We start from the raw sequence: 17,468 nt of genomic DNA on the forward strand, positions 1-17,468 counted from the left end.
GTAGCTTCGCCTTGCGAAGACGTTGTAAGATGTTACTTTAAGGTGTACAAAGGCTACTTTTTTTCTATAAAATAAAAAAAGAAGAAAAAAGAAAACGAAACAAGATTCGAGATATGGGACCAATCGTATTTAGAGTTTATCTAAGTTTATATTTAACTTGTACGCATTATTTTTTCTGTTGACTGTTTGTGAAGATTTTGTTGAACACACATATTTTTGTACAGTCGTTGTAAATACTTTCCCTTTCATTTCTAATGTACGATCAATGAATTTCGACCGAACTACGTGATTTAGAAAGACAAACATTTTACGTAAAAAGGAGATAACGATTATGTCCAAGTTTTTTAATAAAAAATGAGCGTAGAGATTAATATTAGAATATTTAATGGAAATTATTTTCTTTCTTCATAGACTTGATACTTCAAGTCAAAAAAACGTGTAGAATTATGTATTTCGTCATTTTAATTGATCGATTAACTTTAGCATCTATTAACTTAACGCACTGTCTGATCTCGACAAACGGGTAAATGTCACTCTTTAAAAATAAAATCTGACATTAGATATTATTTTTGGCTCGTGTACACCTTGAAGAATGCCATAATAATAATGGATGTATTTTTTTAATGCATTTTCAGCGGTAGGTGCTGCGAGAATCGAATAATAAATACAAGTGTGTATAAGTCACTTTTTTTAGGCTCTTTGTAATTAAAAAACTTTGTACGAATAGTGTAGCCGCCCCTTCGAGTTACTGAATTCGCATCTAAAAAACTTAGTATTATGGAAAAAGTATTCTCATTGATATCAACTATAACCTGATATACAGCGGCTCATAGAAGTATTCGTACAATTGTCGATATCTTTTATGAAAATATTTCGTGTATTATGGGAAATACTTTTAAATTTCGTTAGTACTGTCATGATATTCGACTATCATTGTCATATTGGTAAAATTTGTAACTATTTTGAAAAAATATATAGAAGTTACAAGATATTTAGTGCAAGTTTATACATATTTTGATCAAAAAAATATTTAAACAGGCAATCATTCAAAATATTAACGAATTCTTAGTATTCAATAGAACTATTTTGAACACTGATTATATGCTTAAAGCGACTATTCATACTGTGTACTAATTTTCTACTAAATATAAGTTTGCAGTAAATATATTGTAACTTGTATATGTATATTTTTAGATTGGATTCAAGTCGCCAATATTATCTTGGCAATCGTGTCTCATTATAGTGCTAATAAAATATTTAAATGTTTCATATAACACATACAATATGCACATAACAATTTTCTATGATAAGTACACGAATACTTTTGCGGGTCACTATACTGCGTTTGAATTTTTTTATATGACGAGAGCGTTCAACTTTTTTTCGAATTAAACATCCAGGATTTCTGTTGTTTGTATCAATCGAAATTCCAAACTTTTTAAATAACGACATTTCAAATTAGGTTGTAAGTTTTCATTTATTCTTTAGTCAATTTTCAGTGTACGCGTAAAGTCTCTTTAGCACTGACAAAAATACGCTGTTATACATTACAGAGAAAGATGAGCAAACAGTACCCTTGTACAGTTTCAGGTACCTAAAATTCTACTAGTGCATCATTTTATAAGTCCTAACATATAAAAATACAACCATTTGGTGGTGCCTCGAAATGTATTTAATACATTCCATCTTGTTTTAGAAGTAAGTTATAGTATATGTAATTAGGAATATTTATCATGGAATATTTGCATCATAATATCTTATCTTAATTCGTCGCGTTTTATTGTTATTAATTAACAATTTGAGCAATATTTCTTTTACATACCATATAAGTATCCACCTTCCTTTACAAAATAACGTTTGAATTCTTGCATTTCATGCATTCATTTCAAAGCTATAATCATTTAAAGTCAGAAACTTCCAATTCGCTTTTAATGCATCTACATTTTTCACAATTTCTCATTACATTTATTATAAATGATTGTACTTTTATGACACCTTTGGACTTATAGAATGATGCCTTATTAGAATTTCAAGTGCCAGAAGGAGTCTAGACGTACTTTTTGATCATGCTCTTTAGTACTTGCAGTGTAGAAATCATGCTTCTACCCCTTTTTTGATTGTGAAAGATAATTTTTGTCGAAATTTTTATTCTACTGCCCCCCTGTAATCAATGGCTAATGCGAAATGAAAAATTACACTGCCAACTAGTGGTTAGAGCATTGCAAAATCTTTACCATTGTTTCATAGATCTCTCCGCACCATTGATGATATTTATATATGATAAACTAGAGATATGATTGAAGTATCAAGTTTTTTTATATATAACGTGAAAGTATTATAATTCACCAGCTGAGTAACAAATTCATCAAATTAATCAAGTACTTTACTTTTAAAATAACATGTTCATTAGATAAAGGAGAAAAATAAAACAAAGTCACTTTAAGCAGCTGGGAAATAATAAACCAATTTTTTTAATTAAGTAATGAGATGAATATGTTGTACATAAATACAAATAGCGTTCATTGTGATGAATATGTATATCAATCCGATTAATTAGCTGAAAAATTACTTGTGCAGAACCTGCATTCCATTCGAAGAAGCTATTAACCCTTTATTTTTTGTAAAAGAGAGTAGGAAAAGATTTGGAAGATTTCTTCTTATTTTTCTATATAACGAATCATTAAAGTAAAACACATGATAAGATCATTCAATTTCAACATTATTCCATTGATAAAAGGTTAAACTCTAGTGAATGGTTATATTTATAATTCATAATAAAAAAAAAAGATAAAACGTACAATAAAGTAGTGTAGCTTTTGTACCTGTTTGTAATATTTCTATACGATATTATTAGTGTATGTATCATTCGTGTAGATGCAGCAAAGTAATTTGTAACAATAATGTATATGTGCAATGAGAAGTTTCAATAATAAAACGTTGAGAAATGTATTTTATAGTTTTTTTTTAACGGTATTATTTATACGTATAATTTCAAAATGATTGCGTATTCTGTTCTACAATAAAATAAGATTGTCATTGTCGGATAAAGTTTAATAAAGGGGCGATGAGAGATCATTAATAAAATTAACGTCATGGATATGAAATAAACAAATTAGATGGTCGTAGTTCTTGGGAAAGTTCAAACGCAGCGCATTTAAATTTCGATATACATTTATCGAATTATATAGGTGCCTACCATTTGTTCCCTTTCTTACACAACCTCTATCCATCTATCATGCAACTTGAATATTTCATCCTTTCAGAACTTCTCAGGTTTTTCGGCTATAAACTTTAGAATATGATTTTTTATATGCAAAGAGTTAAAGTTTTTACCGTTAAGGGAATTTTGTACTGATCTAGATATGTAAAAATCTAAGGGTGTAATATCTGGTGAATCCGTGGGTGGGGTAACATATCCCAACCATGGTCAACAGCTTTTGTCGAGTAGTCAGAGAGACACGAGGCCGCGCATTGTTCTCACGAAACGCGACGCCCTTCGGATTTGGTAGTTCTGGACGTTTTTGTTCAATTTGCTGTCTTCAATTTGTTTAATTGCGAGCAATACTTTTCCAAATATATTGTTTGGTTGTTTGGTAAAAGTTCATAATACAGGATTCCTTTCCAGTCCCACCAGACACAAAGCATGGCTTTTTTCGGATGGAGATCGACTTCTGCGATGGCTAAAGGTGATTCAATCCGCTTTCTCAAGATCTTTTCCGTTCAACATTATTATAAATAATCCATTTTTCATCTCTGGTCACTATCTTTAAATATCACTTGCTCCTGGTTGCGTTTATACAACGAGTCGCGAATGAAAATGCGATCCTTCAGATTTTTTTCCGTTAAATCGTGAGGAACCCATACATCAAAACGGTTTATATAGCCAAGCTTCGCAAAATGCTCGTGGGTGATGGATTTTGATATTTTTAACATTTCCGTTAATTCAGGTGTCGCATAGCCTGGGTTATTCTGGATCAGTGTTTTTATCTGATCGTAATCAGTAGTAGAGCTGTTTGTGTGGTATTCTTGCCTTTCCAGTAAAGGAAAAGCATCAAATGCCTATGATGCATTTTGTTTTCTTCTATTTAAGAGCGTATAAAACTAACAAAAATTAATATATCCTAACCAACCTTTTTTCTAAAGATACCTGAAATATCATCTTTTAAAATATGTACACGTGTCTTTTGTTTTCAACCATTATGATATATTCAGATCTGTCCTAATGCTACCTACCGAAAATCGGCAGCGAAATTTAACGCTATGATGTCATAATTAATGAAAGCCATCCTGAGATCAGCGCCATCTATCAAAATCATGATTTTGGGTTAAAAATCGTGACTTGTTAATAGGAATATAGGATACCCAAAGAGGTCGTCGATATCTCTTCGCATGATGTCCCGGGTAAAGAAAGACAATGCTGGGAGTACGATAGAGATAGAGGAGTTATCAACTGTGATTATGTGCTCTTGGTAATTCCTAATAAATCGAATCCCCATTGAAAATTAACGAATTTTTCACTTTCCATGATCAATTTTCACACATTTAGAATTTTATCATGTAGTAAGGTTCACCATTTCCACTTAATTTTTTGAATTATTCAGTACCAGAGAATTTCGATAGATAGCGTTAAAGAGGCTAAAATAGGCCATATTTTTTGTATTGATTATTACATGTAATTAATTAATTACGTTGAAAACCGGAAGTATTATAAAGGAGGATTCTGAGAGTTACAGCTTTAATTCAATTCCTATTTATTACATTATTTCAGAATTTGGCTTATAGATTAAGAAATTTCATATTTTAATTTCATCATAAAGATATTAGTTCCATGTTTTACCGCTAGGCGATTATAGCATCTAACGGTCCACGTCTTGACCAACAGTGCATTTGCAAAAATTTCATTTATGTGGATTCATTTTTGAACTTTTGTGATTGCATCTTTTGAATTTGACCCCCAACTCCTTTCCTACATTCTTAATGAAAAATATCGAAATGAAAATTCTTAATCATTCATTTATTGAAATAATTAAAATAAAAATATTTTACACCATTTAATAATACTATTATACTCGTCATTTATGAAAATCGATGAATTTCAATTAAAATCAATTTTTGGAAATCATGAATCCCGTATTAGAGAAGTTTTATTATAATTTATTATTTTATTATTATTATTAGGTATAAATATATAGTTGTTAGGTATAAATTGTTTTTTTCTATATTGATTATAGATAACTTAAAAAAGATAGTTGAAAAAGACTACGATATAGCCTTGAAAAATTCAGAGACGATAAATTCCAAGAATCCTTATGTTCGTGCCACTTCCTATACTGTTATATTCTCCTGATACAAAATCACAAAACAGATCAAAGATTTTGTTGAAATTTTGATTCCGAAGAATTCTTGGAAAATGACATCAACTCCAAGAAGCCCAATTTAATAGTGAACAAGGCTATTTTTCGCGTTTCGAGTTTTAGAACTTTGTTTAAAAAGTCTGCCAGTCTACTTTTCGGTAAAGGATTAGGATTGATCATTCTAGGATAGCTGAACAGACCATGAAATGATTAAACAGCTGATTAACTTTAATTAAACGTTTATTGAAACCTTTCAGTAATGTATAGTGTAGAAATTATATAAATTATATAATTCTATTACGAATATTAATATATCTTAATTAAATAACTCTACACGTCTTATGACATTCTTATTCAATTCTATTTAAAAATAACTTTTATAATGAAATTCTTGTAAATTACGTTTACAAATCCGTTTACAATCCGCCTTAAAACTATGTATGTGTATATATAGATATTTAGATGAGTGAGATGGAAGAAAAATGTAGGCTGCGTGGATGGTTGCCTTGTAATAGGCGCGTAGCACGGCAGGGCGTCGTTTAAAATTTATGTCGTATGCTGGATCGTCTATGCAAAAATCCTCGAAGCCTAAATTTGTAACGAACGAATGGCTTTCAACATCCTGCGGTTGCCCTCACTGCTGCAACGTCTAAAAGTTGCGGGCAGTGATCGTCTCCGTAACACAAATTCGCCAGGAATAAATCAATAGTTTTGTATTGCTTTTTTTTACTTGTTTAATGGCAAAAAGAAATTTAAATATTAATGAGAATTTGTATTTAAAAGTTTATATTCAATAACAACGTATGTACAAATAATACAGTTGTTACAAATCTTAAATGCTGCGAAACATACTGATATAATACAATGATAACATTAAGAATTGCAAAACCTTCTCGTCTAGTATTGTATGTATTGTATGTCCTTGCCGCACACTATTGCTGTTTTCATCTAACAGAAGATATACATCTGTCCTTGTTGCACAGTATGGCACCCTTTATCTGACATACTAATGTATTCCTTGTCCCACGGACAAAGCATGTGCTGATATCTATGAAAGTGAAAGGAACAGCGACTGCAGCATGTGAAGATAGATGGCAATATCGTTTATGCTTGTCGCATAACCTTGTGCTTTTTGTCTACTGACAAACCATGTTCTGATATCTATTGAAGGCGGGAGGAACAGCGACTTGGAGCATGTGAGGATAGATGGCATTACATGATTTATCCGTACGTAAAGAACGCAAGATTGTGCGACAAGGACAGCCTATATGAACGATTCTAGACAGAGAGGGCGGTGGTGTGCAACAATGACAGATGCGCATTTCCAGTTCAAACAGAAATACAACAATTTGCATATAACACATGTCTTTGCTTATTTATTTTTCTGTAAATAACAAGTGCATCATTTTATAAAATTTGCCACAGCGTCGTAAAAAAACCGTGTTATACAAGTAAAATATGAAGTAGGTTGAAAACTGGTAAAAATGATAAAGGAAACTCGAAATCTGTAAACGAAAGGAAAAGATGTGTTAGTCAAAATATGTTAAAAACCGTGCACAATAATCTGTCCAATGTGTAATTACTTGAGAGTGGAATAGTATTACTTCATTCGCGAGAGTAGGCAAAGACTGGCTTCGTAGTCGAAAAAGATTCTTCCTGAGATCGCGGCCCGTAAGAACTCCTTAAGGCATGCTATAAATTTATGATGTGCATGATGCCATAATCACAGTCCCACTGCACGTGACCTCTTGCACACAGTGTGGAAATAAATAAAGTGAGGGGAACAAATGGAAATCGGGAGGCATCAAACTAGAACTGAAACGTGGAAAATATATAAAATAAAATAAATAATAATAATATATATATAAAATATATAAAATAAAAATAGAAAATTCATGGAAGTAGATGTGAAACAGAAAGAGGAAATCTGCCGGAAACAAAAAGAGAAGATTACATCTTTTTTAGCATTTATTTGTTTAATTTAGGCTGGTATTACACGAGTGTAGAAACGACGGACGTTACGACGGACGTTGCAATGTTATATCGTCGCAGCCATTATATTATTTTGTATAAGATCAGTTACATGTACCATGTTCGTTAATTTAGACACTAGAGACACTGGGATAAAGCTTTAAACCGACGACCGTTGTAGAAATACAATAATTGTCCGATAAGTAACCGCGCTAGAGACTAAAAAAGAGTTTTTTTTAGGAAACGACTATTTATCGAATAGCCAATGACGTGTGCGCTTTCCCCGTTATTTGTTTATCCTTTATTCGGTTTCCATTTGCGTTCACGCACACGGTGATTCATTAATTTTCATCTCCTCAATCATAATATAACAAGCAAGAAGTCATAATGGAACACCGTATGCATTTCGCTCGTCAACCTAAATAACTAGACTTGGACTTAGACCGGGGCTACACGAGCGTTATGCGTACAATGCAAATGTATATGTGCATTTTATACGCAGCCACGCAATGCAGCTTCAACGCTCGCGTAGCCTCTGCTTGAAGATGACAGAAAAGAATGCGTATGACTGTGTGAGAAATGCGTGCGAGCGAGAGATGTTTCGAACGGCTACATAGTAGGCGGCTCCTTAACGGACGGCGATATACATATATTGTCGTATACATATTAGACACACACATCTAGGAACGTGCGCCACTGTCAACGTACGATGCATGGGTCGCCAATAGTGCTTGGAATATAATACGAAATGACGTGTATACAGTATAACAGATCCGAAGTCTGGGAACTTCTGGAGTGAAGGTAAAGCTCTTAGCGACCAGAAAATGTTTCTCAAGTCAGGCGCATCAATCGATTTCTTAGTCTTTGTCATGCAGCGCGATCTTATGTCTGCAACGTGCAAGACAACCGTGTCTGCAACTGAATTTTACGTTACTATGTAAATCCACGTTTATTTGAGCATTTTCCCTATCACATGAAATACTGAATGTCTGCTTTAAATAAATTGTGAAAAGTTATGAAAAGTAATTTAGTTTATATTCTTTATCTTCAGTGATAAGGATGGCGTTGAATGTAAAAGTTTACCAAATCGATCCCAGCGCTGGCTAGCGGCCGGTTTGTAAAGCACACTTCTCGATATTAAAAGCCTCGTCCCCACCATTGGAGTTTGCAAACCTGTGCGAAGGTAGGTACATATGTATGTACTACCGTCACACAGTTACACAAGCAGACGTCACGCCACACGAATTGCGTCCGTCAATTCCTACGTACGTAAGACAACGTTGGCAACGTCGCGACGCAGTCAGCAATCGCTATGATACAGACGCAACGTGCGTCGAGCGATTAACACGGACGTTGCCGCATTCTTTGTGTTTCTATGAGACTGGTCACACGAACGGCGAGTTAACATATATTAACCGTTATAATAAATTATGGACATCGAGGTACTGATATCCGAAGTTGAGAAACATCCCGTTTTATGGGATATTTCCAATCTCGAATACAAAGACAAATTGAAAAGAAACGAAGCGTGGTTGCGTGTGGCGAGTATTGTAACCCCCAATTTTATGCAAAAGATGGAAACTGATAAGAAGATCATTGGTAAGTAAAAAAATAACGAGTAATATATTTAATACATTTTCGTTATTTATTTTATGAGTACACCATAAACACGACGCAATTATATTTCCCCATCTTGCCATGGTACTTGACCAACATCGTCTACAATATGCTATGCTTATAATGTCATTGGCGTCGAGGTAAATCCGCCCCTAAAAACGTATCTTCCTTTTTCTTGGCCTTGAGAACATATCTCAAGATCAATGTAAATGTAAATGCGATACTTCCGACATTTTTGTGCAGTGTAGGTTGTACGTATCATATTACACGAGGTAGATCGACCTATTCGATATTGGTAATGCAAATCGAGGATGTTGTTTTCACTACTCAAATACCTAAAAACAATGCACAAAGAAATATTAATTTATTGACACTTAATTGGTTAGATTATCGTTAATCTTTTTTATAGTGCAGGAGGTAACTTCTAAATGGAGAAGCGTACGCGATAATTATATTCGTACTTTAAGAAAAAGAAACGGAAATAATAAGTCAGGCTCTGGTGCAAAAAAAAAGATACGATATGTTTATGAAGAACAATTAGGATTTTTGGAAAAATGTCGGCAGCCACAAGATACCAGTAGTAGCACGGAGGTAGAGAAGAATGACCCAATAAGTACAGATTCAGGGACCAACATTAGTAATGGATTTGAATCAATTTTTAATAATGAAGAAACGAATAATGAGTTCAGATACCCTCCACGAGAAAAAACAAAAAGAATTCATGCAGAAGAGGAGGCGGCTAATTTTTCGGAGTATAAGAAAAATACAAACGGCGACGACGACGACGACATGGCATTTTATAAATCAACATTACCGCTAATTAAGTCCTTTAATTTAGAGCAAAAAATGCAATACAGAATGCAAGTCATGCAATTAATTCAGAATATTAGAAGTTCATCTGTTCAACGCACACCATCAAAATATAATACGTAGCACATGAAATTGTCCGGTTAGATATTTTTATGGTGCTTCATTATGAAAATTTCCCTTTCTACCACAAATTTTCATGGTAGATATAACAGAAAATTCCGTCAAAAATATATCATCATAACATTACTTATTATAAATATTATTTTATTATTATTAATGCTATATTAATATTCATTATTGTTATTATCTTGTATTCTATAAATTATTATCTTTTTATTTATCTTAAATGTAATGCTCTGTTACATTATTTTATATGTATTAATATAGACAATATTTTTTCTATTCACCTAGTTTGGTCTTCTAGTCGCCATATCATTCTAACCTTTTCTAAGGTTTCGTACCCTTACGCATTATGCTTTGTTTCTTCTTCCTAAGTAATTTGTCGAACGATGACCGCGACATACGAAAATCACTTGCAAGTTACAGAGCGTGTGAAATGTGCCTTTCAGTAGTCTTGAATTGTTTATATGATGCAGCCAGTACTTTCGTGTCTTGACTTATATTTTCTTTTGAATTTTTAACGTAAACGAGCGTAAACGAAAATCGAGAATTCTACAGCGTTAATTTTGGTCACATGAATATCTTTCTCAGCGTATTGATGAGAGAAAATTACGGAGAACCAAAGCAACGCTCGTGTGAGTACAGTTCTAACGTCCGTCAAAATTGACGTCCGTTATAACGCTCGTGTTTCCCCAGCTTTATTTTACAAAATATCGAAGTAATTGTTAATAAAATTAGCTTTTCTAATTACCGCTTTATACCAAATTATCCTTTAAATCCTGTTAACCATAAGTTAACTATGTATATATGTATATATAGCGTGAGAGCGGCTGGTTGGTAAAACTAGATAAACCTATGTGAGAAGATAACTTGAAAATATAGAATAAAACTTTTTTATATGAAAAAAAAAATTGAGTTTGAAAATTTGCCAAACATAGTTAAACTTGGCTAAGTACCAACTAGGTACGAGTAAACAATCGACAAGAGATCATTAGACATGCAAAAATAAGTCAAACACGTAAAATAAAAATTTTTTCTATTCAAGACAGTCTTCAAGAAAATAAAATTTCCAAACTCGATTTTCTTGAAAAATATGATTCGTCAATTTCTGTAACAAGATGTCATGTGATTGTTCAAATCAATGCAACGTAAATGTATTACGGGTTTAAAAAATAAAAAAATTATACATGAGATATTAAAATAAAATAAAAGATATCAAGATTATATACTTGAAATTTAAATAAAATATGAAAATAGGTAAATCCTTCATGCGTCTTTAAGTATACGTTTACCAAAATGTTATTCCAAATGAAATCTCTTTTAAAAGAAATTTATTTTGCTATATATTAATCTAAATTTCAGATACATACAATAAATATTCAAATAGTTTCCTTGCATCAAAGTATACACTAGTATACACAAAGTATATACTATTTCGAACAATAAGAAAATAATGTTTTAAGAAATTAAAACGGGTTAAAGGGAAGTTAATTAAAAATTGAATTACATGAATATATTAGTAGTTCGTATTTTATTTAAATGTATATTTAAATGCCGGATGTGACATGTAGTCGAGAGATATCGATATAATCGATATATATTCGTGTTAGTGAATTCGAGAAATAATGGTCTTCCTTCCGTAACTCTACATACTAAGAAGAAGATGGAAAAATCGTAAGTGTACTACGAATATCTTTCTCAACTTCAATATTAATCGATATTAATTCTCCCTAAAACGCATTTATGTTATACTTTTAGAAATATAAAAAATTCTATAACTAATAAATGTCTTAAAAATTAAATTTTGTATTAAAAATTTTAAGTATGTCTATTAGTCATCAGAAACATGTGTTTCGAGGTTAGCGTAGCAGTGACCTATAATAAATAACTAGCCCTATTCCAGGAAGGTTAAATTAATTACATATCAGATAATTATGCAATTTAGTGACTGATAAATAAAAATATTGTTTAAAAATCCAACTTAAATCTAACCTAACCTTTTTGGTAAATTTTAGACACTGCGTGGATTAAACCGAAAAAATACCAAATTTTTAAAATTTTTCTTTATCTCTTAAAAAAAGACTAATCAAATAGTAAAAATTGGAAAAAGTCGATAAACTGCATAATTATCGATAGTTACGCATCAGACTAGTGAAAGAGATTTTTATTACATATATCGTTTAATTATTCAGTTTTCTTTTTAATAGTCTATAAATTCCATTTTTTTTGGTTAATTTCAAACAGAATGGCGGACACAGCTCCAGCCGCGCGTGGAGGTTTTCGTGGAGGGTTTGGTTCTCGCGGAGGGGGTGATCGTGGAGGTCCGAGAGGCAGAGGCCGCGGGGGCAGAGGCAGAGGTCGTGGTCGTGGACGTGGTAAAGAGGATAGCAAGGAATGGATTCCGGTGACAAAACTGGGACGCCTTGTTAGAGATGGAAGGATTGAGTCTTTGGAACATATCTACCTCTTTTCCTTACCTATCAAGGAATATGAGATCATTGACAAGTTCCTTGGAGTCGAATTGAAAGACGAAGTACTGAAAATTATGCCAGTACAGAAACAAACCAGAGCTGGTCAGCGTACTCGTTTCAAGGTAATTTTATACAAACATAATTTTTAAATGATGATGTGTGATTATTAATGCACTGAAGATCTCATTAGTAATTCTCATTTTATAGGCTTTCGTAGCAATTGGGGACTACAAAGGCCACATTGGCCTAGGAGTAAAATGTTCCAAGGAAGTGGCCACTGCCATCCGTGGAGCTATCATTCTTGCCAAGCTGTCAGTTGTGCCAGTACGTCGTGGTTATTGGGGAAATAAAATCGGTGATCCTCACACTGTACCATGTAAAGTTACTGGTAAGTGTGGGTCAGTTCAGGTGCGCTTAATTCCAGCACCAAGAGGCACAGGTATTGTATCAGCACCTGTGCCCAAGAAATTGTTACAAATGGCTGGTATCGAGGATTGCTATACCTCAGCCAGAGGATCCACCTGTACTCTTGGCAACTTTGCGAAAGCTACTTATGCAGCTATTGCCAAAACCTACGCATACTTAACACCGGATCTCTGGCACGATCAGGCACTAAGAAAAGCTCCTTATCAAGAATTCGCTGACTACTTGTCGAAGAATCATAGAGTTGTAGGCGGACAGAGACCTGCTGAAGTTGCCTAAAGAAATAAACCTCCATGCAAAGTATCTAATCGTAATCATTTTGCCTTTCCTTCCCTATTTTTATTACATCTCATATTTCGTAAATAAACTGTGGATGTGAAAGTAAAATATATAATATTAGGTAGATGAGACAGATCTATTTAACTTTCGTTTTTTTAACCATTTTCATAAAAACATGAATTTGCATAAACATTCCCAGTCATAGATGTTAAACTAGTTATAAAATACTACAATTCACTTGATTTTCACTTTTGTAAAAAATATCTACAACACAAATCCTGTAATCCTGTAATGTAACAAATAATTGTATGTCTATAGTTCTTTTCTTCGCTTAGATCCTTAAATATTGGTGGGTCTTCTTTTTTAATATTGACAATTACACGGTCTTTTTAACACATTTTATTTACAATTACACGATTTTTTTAGAACGATTTATCCACGTTTATTCGGTTTTTCACACATTTTACACACTAATAATTACAATTCGTAGATAACGTAACGAAAATTATGTATATTCTGTACGAATATTTCCAAATCTTTTCTTAAACAGAGTCACTTATGTTAATATTTGTATAGCGTTTAAAGCAAAATAACTTTTTTAAAATTGAGCTAAATATCTTGAGTTTTTTAGAGAAGTTAGGATATTTACTATATATTTGGTTTTATTATATACTATATATTACTAGTTTATTATATATATATAGATGGCGTGTAAAAAAAATTAAAAAAATTGCAATTGATTGAAATCGCGAAGAAAATGGTGTAAGTCTCTTCTTACGACTCTTTTATCTGAGCCTGTAATAAAAATGTAAACAATATGATTTGTAGATTTATATCAGTTATTTACATTCTGAAAATTTCATCGAGATCGATTAATACTGAAACAATTGATTGGCATTGAAGGATTTAAGAACCTTTAAATTTATTATAGCTATATAGACCATAGGCTGAAAGCTGTAAAAAACTGCGATTTTCACCAGTTTTGACCGATTTTTATGACATTTTCAGCATGTATAATATAATTGACGAAACGTATTGCCTAAATTTTCATTACAGGCTTAATAAAAAAAAGTTGTAAGAAGCGATCCTTACTATCTTCTTCGCAATTCCGACCAACTGCAATTTTCCCGAAATTTTCTTTATACATCATTTAATAAACTAACTATTTTAACTTTTCAAAAAAGCTTAAGTAGTTGATCTAATTTCAAAGAAGTTATTCTGTTTTAAAAGTTGTTCGGATATTAATGGAAGTAACTGTATGAATGTGTTTATTAAATAAATTATTTTTAATGAATGCAATTCTATATTTTAAATAGATTTTTGTGTAGTTTGTGTTATTTTAATACAAATTTTATATTTTATTACAAATCAATCCTTATGCAATTTTTTTATGTAGGATTTTTTTTATGGATACTATGCATCTATCATGTAAAAAGATACCCAGCTGTATATTGTATATCTTTTTCTGCTGTCTGATTAACGAAATACGCAAAAAATTCCACATTAGGATTGTAACAAAGGTGATTAACTTTAGCTAGGTAATAAAATAAATGGTCACTGTGACGTTATTCGAACGACTGTCAATCATATCGATCGCTTGAATCGGCGTGTGTAAAAGTAATCGACTTCAAAACACAATAGATATGTATAACTGACGTTTTTTAAACGAAAGTATAGTGTAAAAAAAAACATTGCTAACGCTAGATAGATCTCGATTTCTCCCGTGAAGTTTGACCAGGGCCGAAACAGCTGTTCTGCTGTTGGATGGTTAATTTGACAGGGAAGTCGAAGGATAAAACGAATGTTTTATCTAGATTTAACCCTTTTAAATGATATCGCGAATATTCCGTGGCGAAAATGAGAATGTCGCAGTTAAGAGAAAACGGCAAATCGACACCTTGAAAATTTTTAACGACAAGTAAGAAGATTTTTCGATTGTAACCTCTCTTGTTTAACCTTATTCGCATTAATCTGTCTATATCATCTAACAATTCCATGTAACGTTATTTTTATCCACGTAAAATCTGCATTTTATGGTTTATATACGACGAATAAAATAAAAAGCTTATTAAGTCTGCCATTAAATACTTGGTTAAACCTTAATTCGCTCATTACGCGTCCGTCATACAAGGAGATACACGCCTAGTTTCTCGAGCTCGATTGTCCAATTTCTTATTTAATTAAAAAAAAATAAATATTTCATATATGTTCCTGTGTTGTCCATGGAATTATCTTTTATATTGTGTAACTGTCTGTCATGGTTGCTTAACTGTTATACATAATTTGTGTTACAGTGTAGTAGAGCTAAGAGAAGATGTGGAATATCAGGTACAATTCAATGCCGGGGAAAGGAGAATGGCTATTATGGTCTCTTTGTCACCGGAGTTTCCGTTGGAAAAACCAGTACTCAGGGTTTCTCCACCCATAAAACACCCTTGGTGTAATGAACACAATGAAATCACCAGTGCACCAGGACTACTTAATGTAAGATCTCTTATATTTCTAGGATATTTGACTAGAATCGTAAAGATCATTTGTTTTTACATATCAGTTTACAGTGCACAGTGATCTTGGTCGTGTCGTTCAAGCTATCATTAGAGAATTTAGTAAAAATCCTCCACAGTTGTTAGAAGAAATCTCTTCTGGATCTATCAAGTCCCACAGAGGTACATACATTTTTATATTACATGTGATGAGAGCAAAGAATCAAAATTTCTGTTATTATTCTTTTATTATACGAATCACAGATTCACAAGGAAGAAATTCTCCGTCTTATTCCCTTCAACAGTATCCAGAAATTACACTGGCGTCATACAATTCTTATTATAACACTCAATATCCGCAGTATTCATCTGCCAATGCAAATACTTGTATCTATAATTACAATCATACAAATTCGGGTACGGTGTACGTGACGGAGGGCCATACAAAATTCGGTTCTCCGTCACAGCATTCAGCATATGTAGCGACTTCGCGAAGCAGTTCGGTTCACAATACAGATGCAACTAGGTACAATTCAAATCACCATGGAACATATTTGAATTCGCATTACGTAAACGCGAATTACCATCAGCAATCGTTGCCGAATCAAGCGCAAATTAAGCTGCGGCAGAGCATAGCGTTTCCAGAATTGAATAACTTAAGTAACGAGGAATTGAGATGGTTAAGCGAGGATGATGATAGAGTAGATGAATTCCTGGATAAACATTCCGACTTAAAAGACATTAACACGGCTATTGACGATGCAATAGATTGGGTCCAAAAAACTGCCGGTAAGATTATTTGCGACAAAGCCATTTTCTTATTTTGGATATCTATATTTTTCTATCTATTCCTTAGAGGCCAATGTAGCCAAAGAACCCGAGCTTAGAGAATTGCAGTCTGATGTAGCCAATAAAGTACAGACTGTGACTGCACTAAAGGCTAGATATGATCAGCTTATACAACGATACAACAAGTTATCCGAAGCATTTACTCCGGATCACATAAAAGAGTGTTTAAGGAAAGCTGCAGATGAGAGTCACGAAGAAAGCGAACGAATCGCCGAGGACTTCCTTAATAGGAAAATTGATGTCGAACGTTTCCTCAGCACTTATATCGAGTGTAGGAAGCTGGGACAAGCGAGAAGAACTAAAGAGGAAAAATTAGCACACCAGCTGAACGAATTGAAACGAGCGGGTTATTAAAATTATGTATAATCTTATCTTTTTCTATGAATCGAACAAACTGTACATAATGCCTAGTTCAATTAAATAATACTGTGAATTTGAATAGTATTCGTGTTTATCAAATATATATGCGGTAAAAATACTCGCTGGCAGAGAACATTTTTATAACGTATTAATACGTTACTACGTTACAGAGTTATGTCATTGCTTGTTATACGTGGGCTGCATTGAAATTAATTAGATTATCTGGTATTCCGTACTAAAAATAATCGAAACTGGAACACACGAGTGAATTGATTGAAATTACTTGCGAAAAGAAATTATCGAGTATATGTACGAAAACTAAAGGCGCTGATTTCAACCGGTAAAAGTTATCAAACATTTCAATTAATTTAAAATGTACTTATTTTTCCATACAAAAGGTGTCTTTTAAATCAATTTAATTATTTTGTTATTGCGCTGTGACATATTACACTTGCATCAATAGCATTCTGATACAAAAAAAGGAACTTTTTTTTACTGTGTAAATAAATGTGCGGGAATATAATTAAATCGATTTTTCAAAGTTTGCTATTCTGTAATGTTAATCTAATTACTTATCCTACGAATGTTCCTAATATTGTAATATACTGATAATTGTATAGATACGAGAAGTCTGAAATGAGAAAATGCTTTTTTTTTAAACAGTGTGGCGTGTGTAATTTTATTAGAATATTCATGACACTATTATCTAAAAACACAGCTTAAGGTAACAA

General features: G+C 32.7%; 3 protein-coding genes and 1 long non-coding RNA gene across 7 annotated transcripts; 3 read left to right on the forward strand and 1 right to left on the reverse strand.

The window, feature by feature from the left end:
- Positions 1–6,702: 6,702 nt before the first annotated feature.
- LOC117236499 lies at positions 6,703–7,200 on the reverse strand. Its single transcript, XR_004493860.1, has 2 exons — positions 6,938–7,200; positions 6,703–6,859 (listed from the first exon to the last, which is right to left on the reverse strand). It is a non-coding gene; the product is annotated as an uncharacterized LOC117236499 (long non-coding RNA).
- Positions 7,201–7,222: 22 nt separating this feature from the next.
- On the forward strand, positions 7,223–10,094 carry LOC117236500. 3 transcript variants are annotated; one of them, XM_033499510.1, is made up of 3 exons: positions 7,223–8,126; positions 8,201–8,924; positions 9,352–9,875. In XM_033499510.1, exons 2-3 carry the CDS (start codon positions 8,756–8,758, stop codon positions 9,873–9,875), a joined length of 693 nt encoding a protein of 230 aa, XP_033355401.1. In that variant the 5' UTR covers positions 7,223–8,126; positions 8,201–8,755. The 3 variants fall into 3 exon arrangements, with proteins under 3 accessions (XP_033355401.1, XP_033355402.1, XP_033355400.1); XM_033499511.1 differs by having other exon boundaries at positions 8,377–8,924; XM_033499509.1 differs by having other exon boundaries at positions 7,223–8,924; positions 9,352–10,094.
- Positions 10,095–11,406: 1,312 nt separating this feature from the next.
- LOC117236486 (40S ribosomal protein S2-like) lies at positions 11,407–13,069 on the forward strand. Its single transcript, XM_033499491.1, has 3 exons — positions 11,407–11,546; positions 12,117–12,465; positions 12,551–13,069. The coding sequence occupies exons 1-3, from the start codon at positions 11,536–11,538 to the stop codon at positions 13,043–13,045; spliced, it is 855 nt and encodes a 284-aa protein (XP_033355382.1). The 5' UTR covers positions 11,407–11,535; the 3' UTR covers positions 13,046–13,069.
- A 1,493-nt stretch (positions 13,070–14,562) lies between these two features.
- On the forward strand, positions 14,563–17,289 carry LOC117236425 (vacuolar protein sorting-associated protein 37A-like). 2 transcript variants are annotated; one of them, XM_033499359.1, is made up of 5 exons: positions 14,563–14,963; positions 15,340–15,529; positions 15,597–15,711; positions 15,793–16,317; positions 16,385–17,289. In XM_033499359.1, the coding sequence occupies exons 1-5, from the start codon at positions 14,875–14,877 to the stop codon at positions 16,729–16,731; spliced, it is 1,266 nt and encodes a 421-aa protein (XP_033355250.1). In that variant the 5' UTR covers positions 14,563–14,874; the 3' UTR covers positions 16,732–17,289. The 2 variants fall into 2 exon arrangements, with proteins under 2 accessions (XP_033355250.1, XP_033355249.1); XM_033499358.1 differs by having other exon boundaries at positions 15,597–16,317.
- Positions 17,290–17,468: the final 179 nt, after the last annotated feature.

Source organism: Bombus vosnesenskii, unplaced genomic scaffold (genome assembly GCF_011952255.1).
Source record: "Bombus vosnesenskii isolate JDL3184/JDL3185 unplaced genomic scaffold, Bvos_JDL3184-5_v1.1 scf7180000013349, whole genome shotgun sequence".
Taxonomy (NCBI): Eukaryota; Metazoa; Arthropoda; class Insecta; order Hymenoptera; family Apidae; genus Bombus; species Bombus vosnesenskii.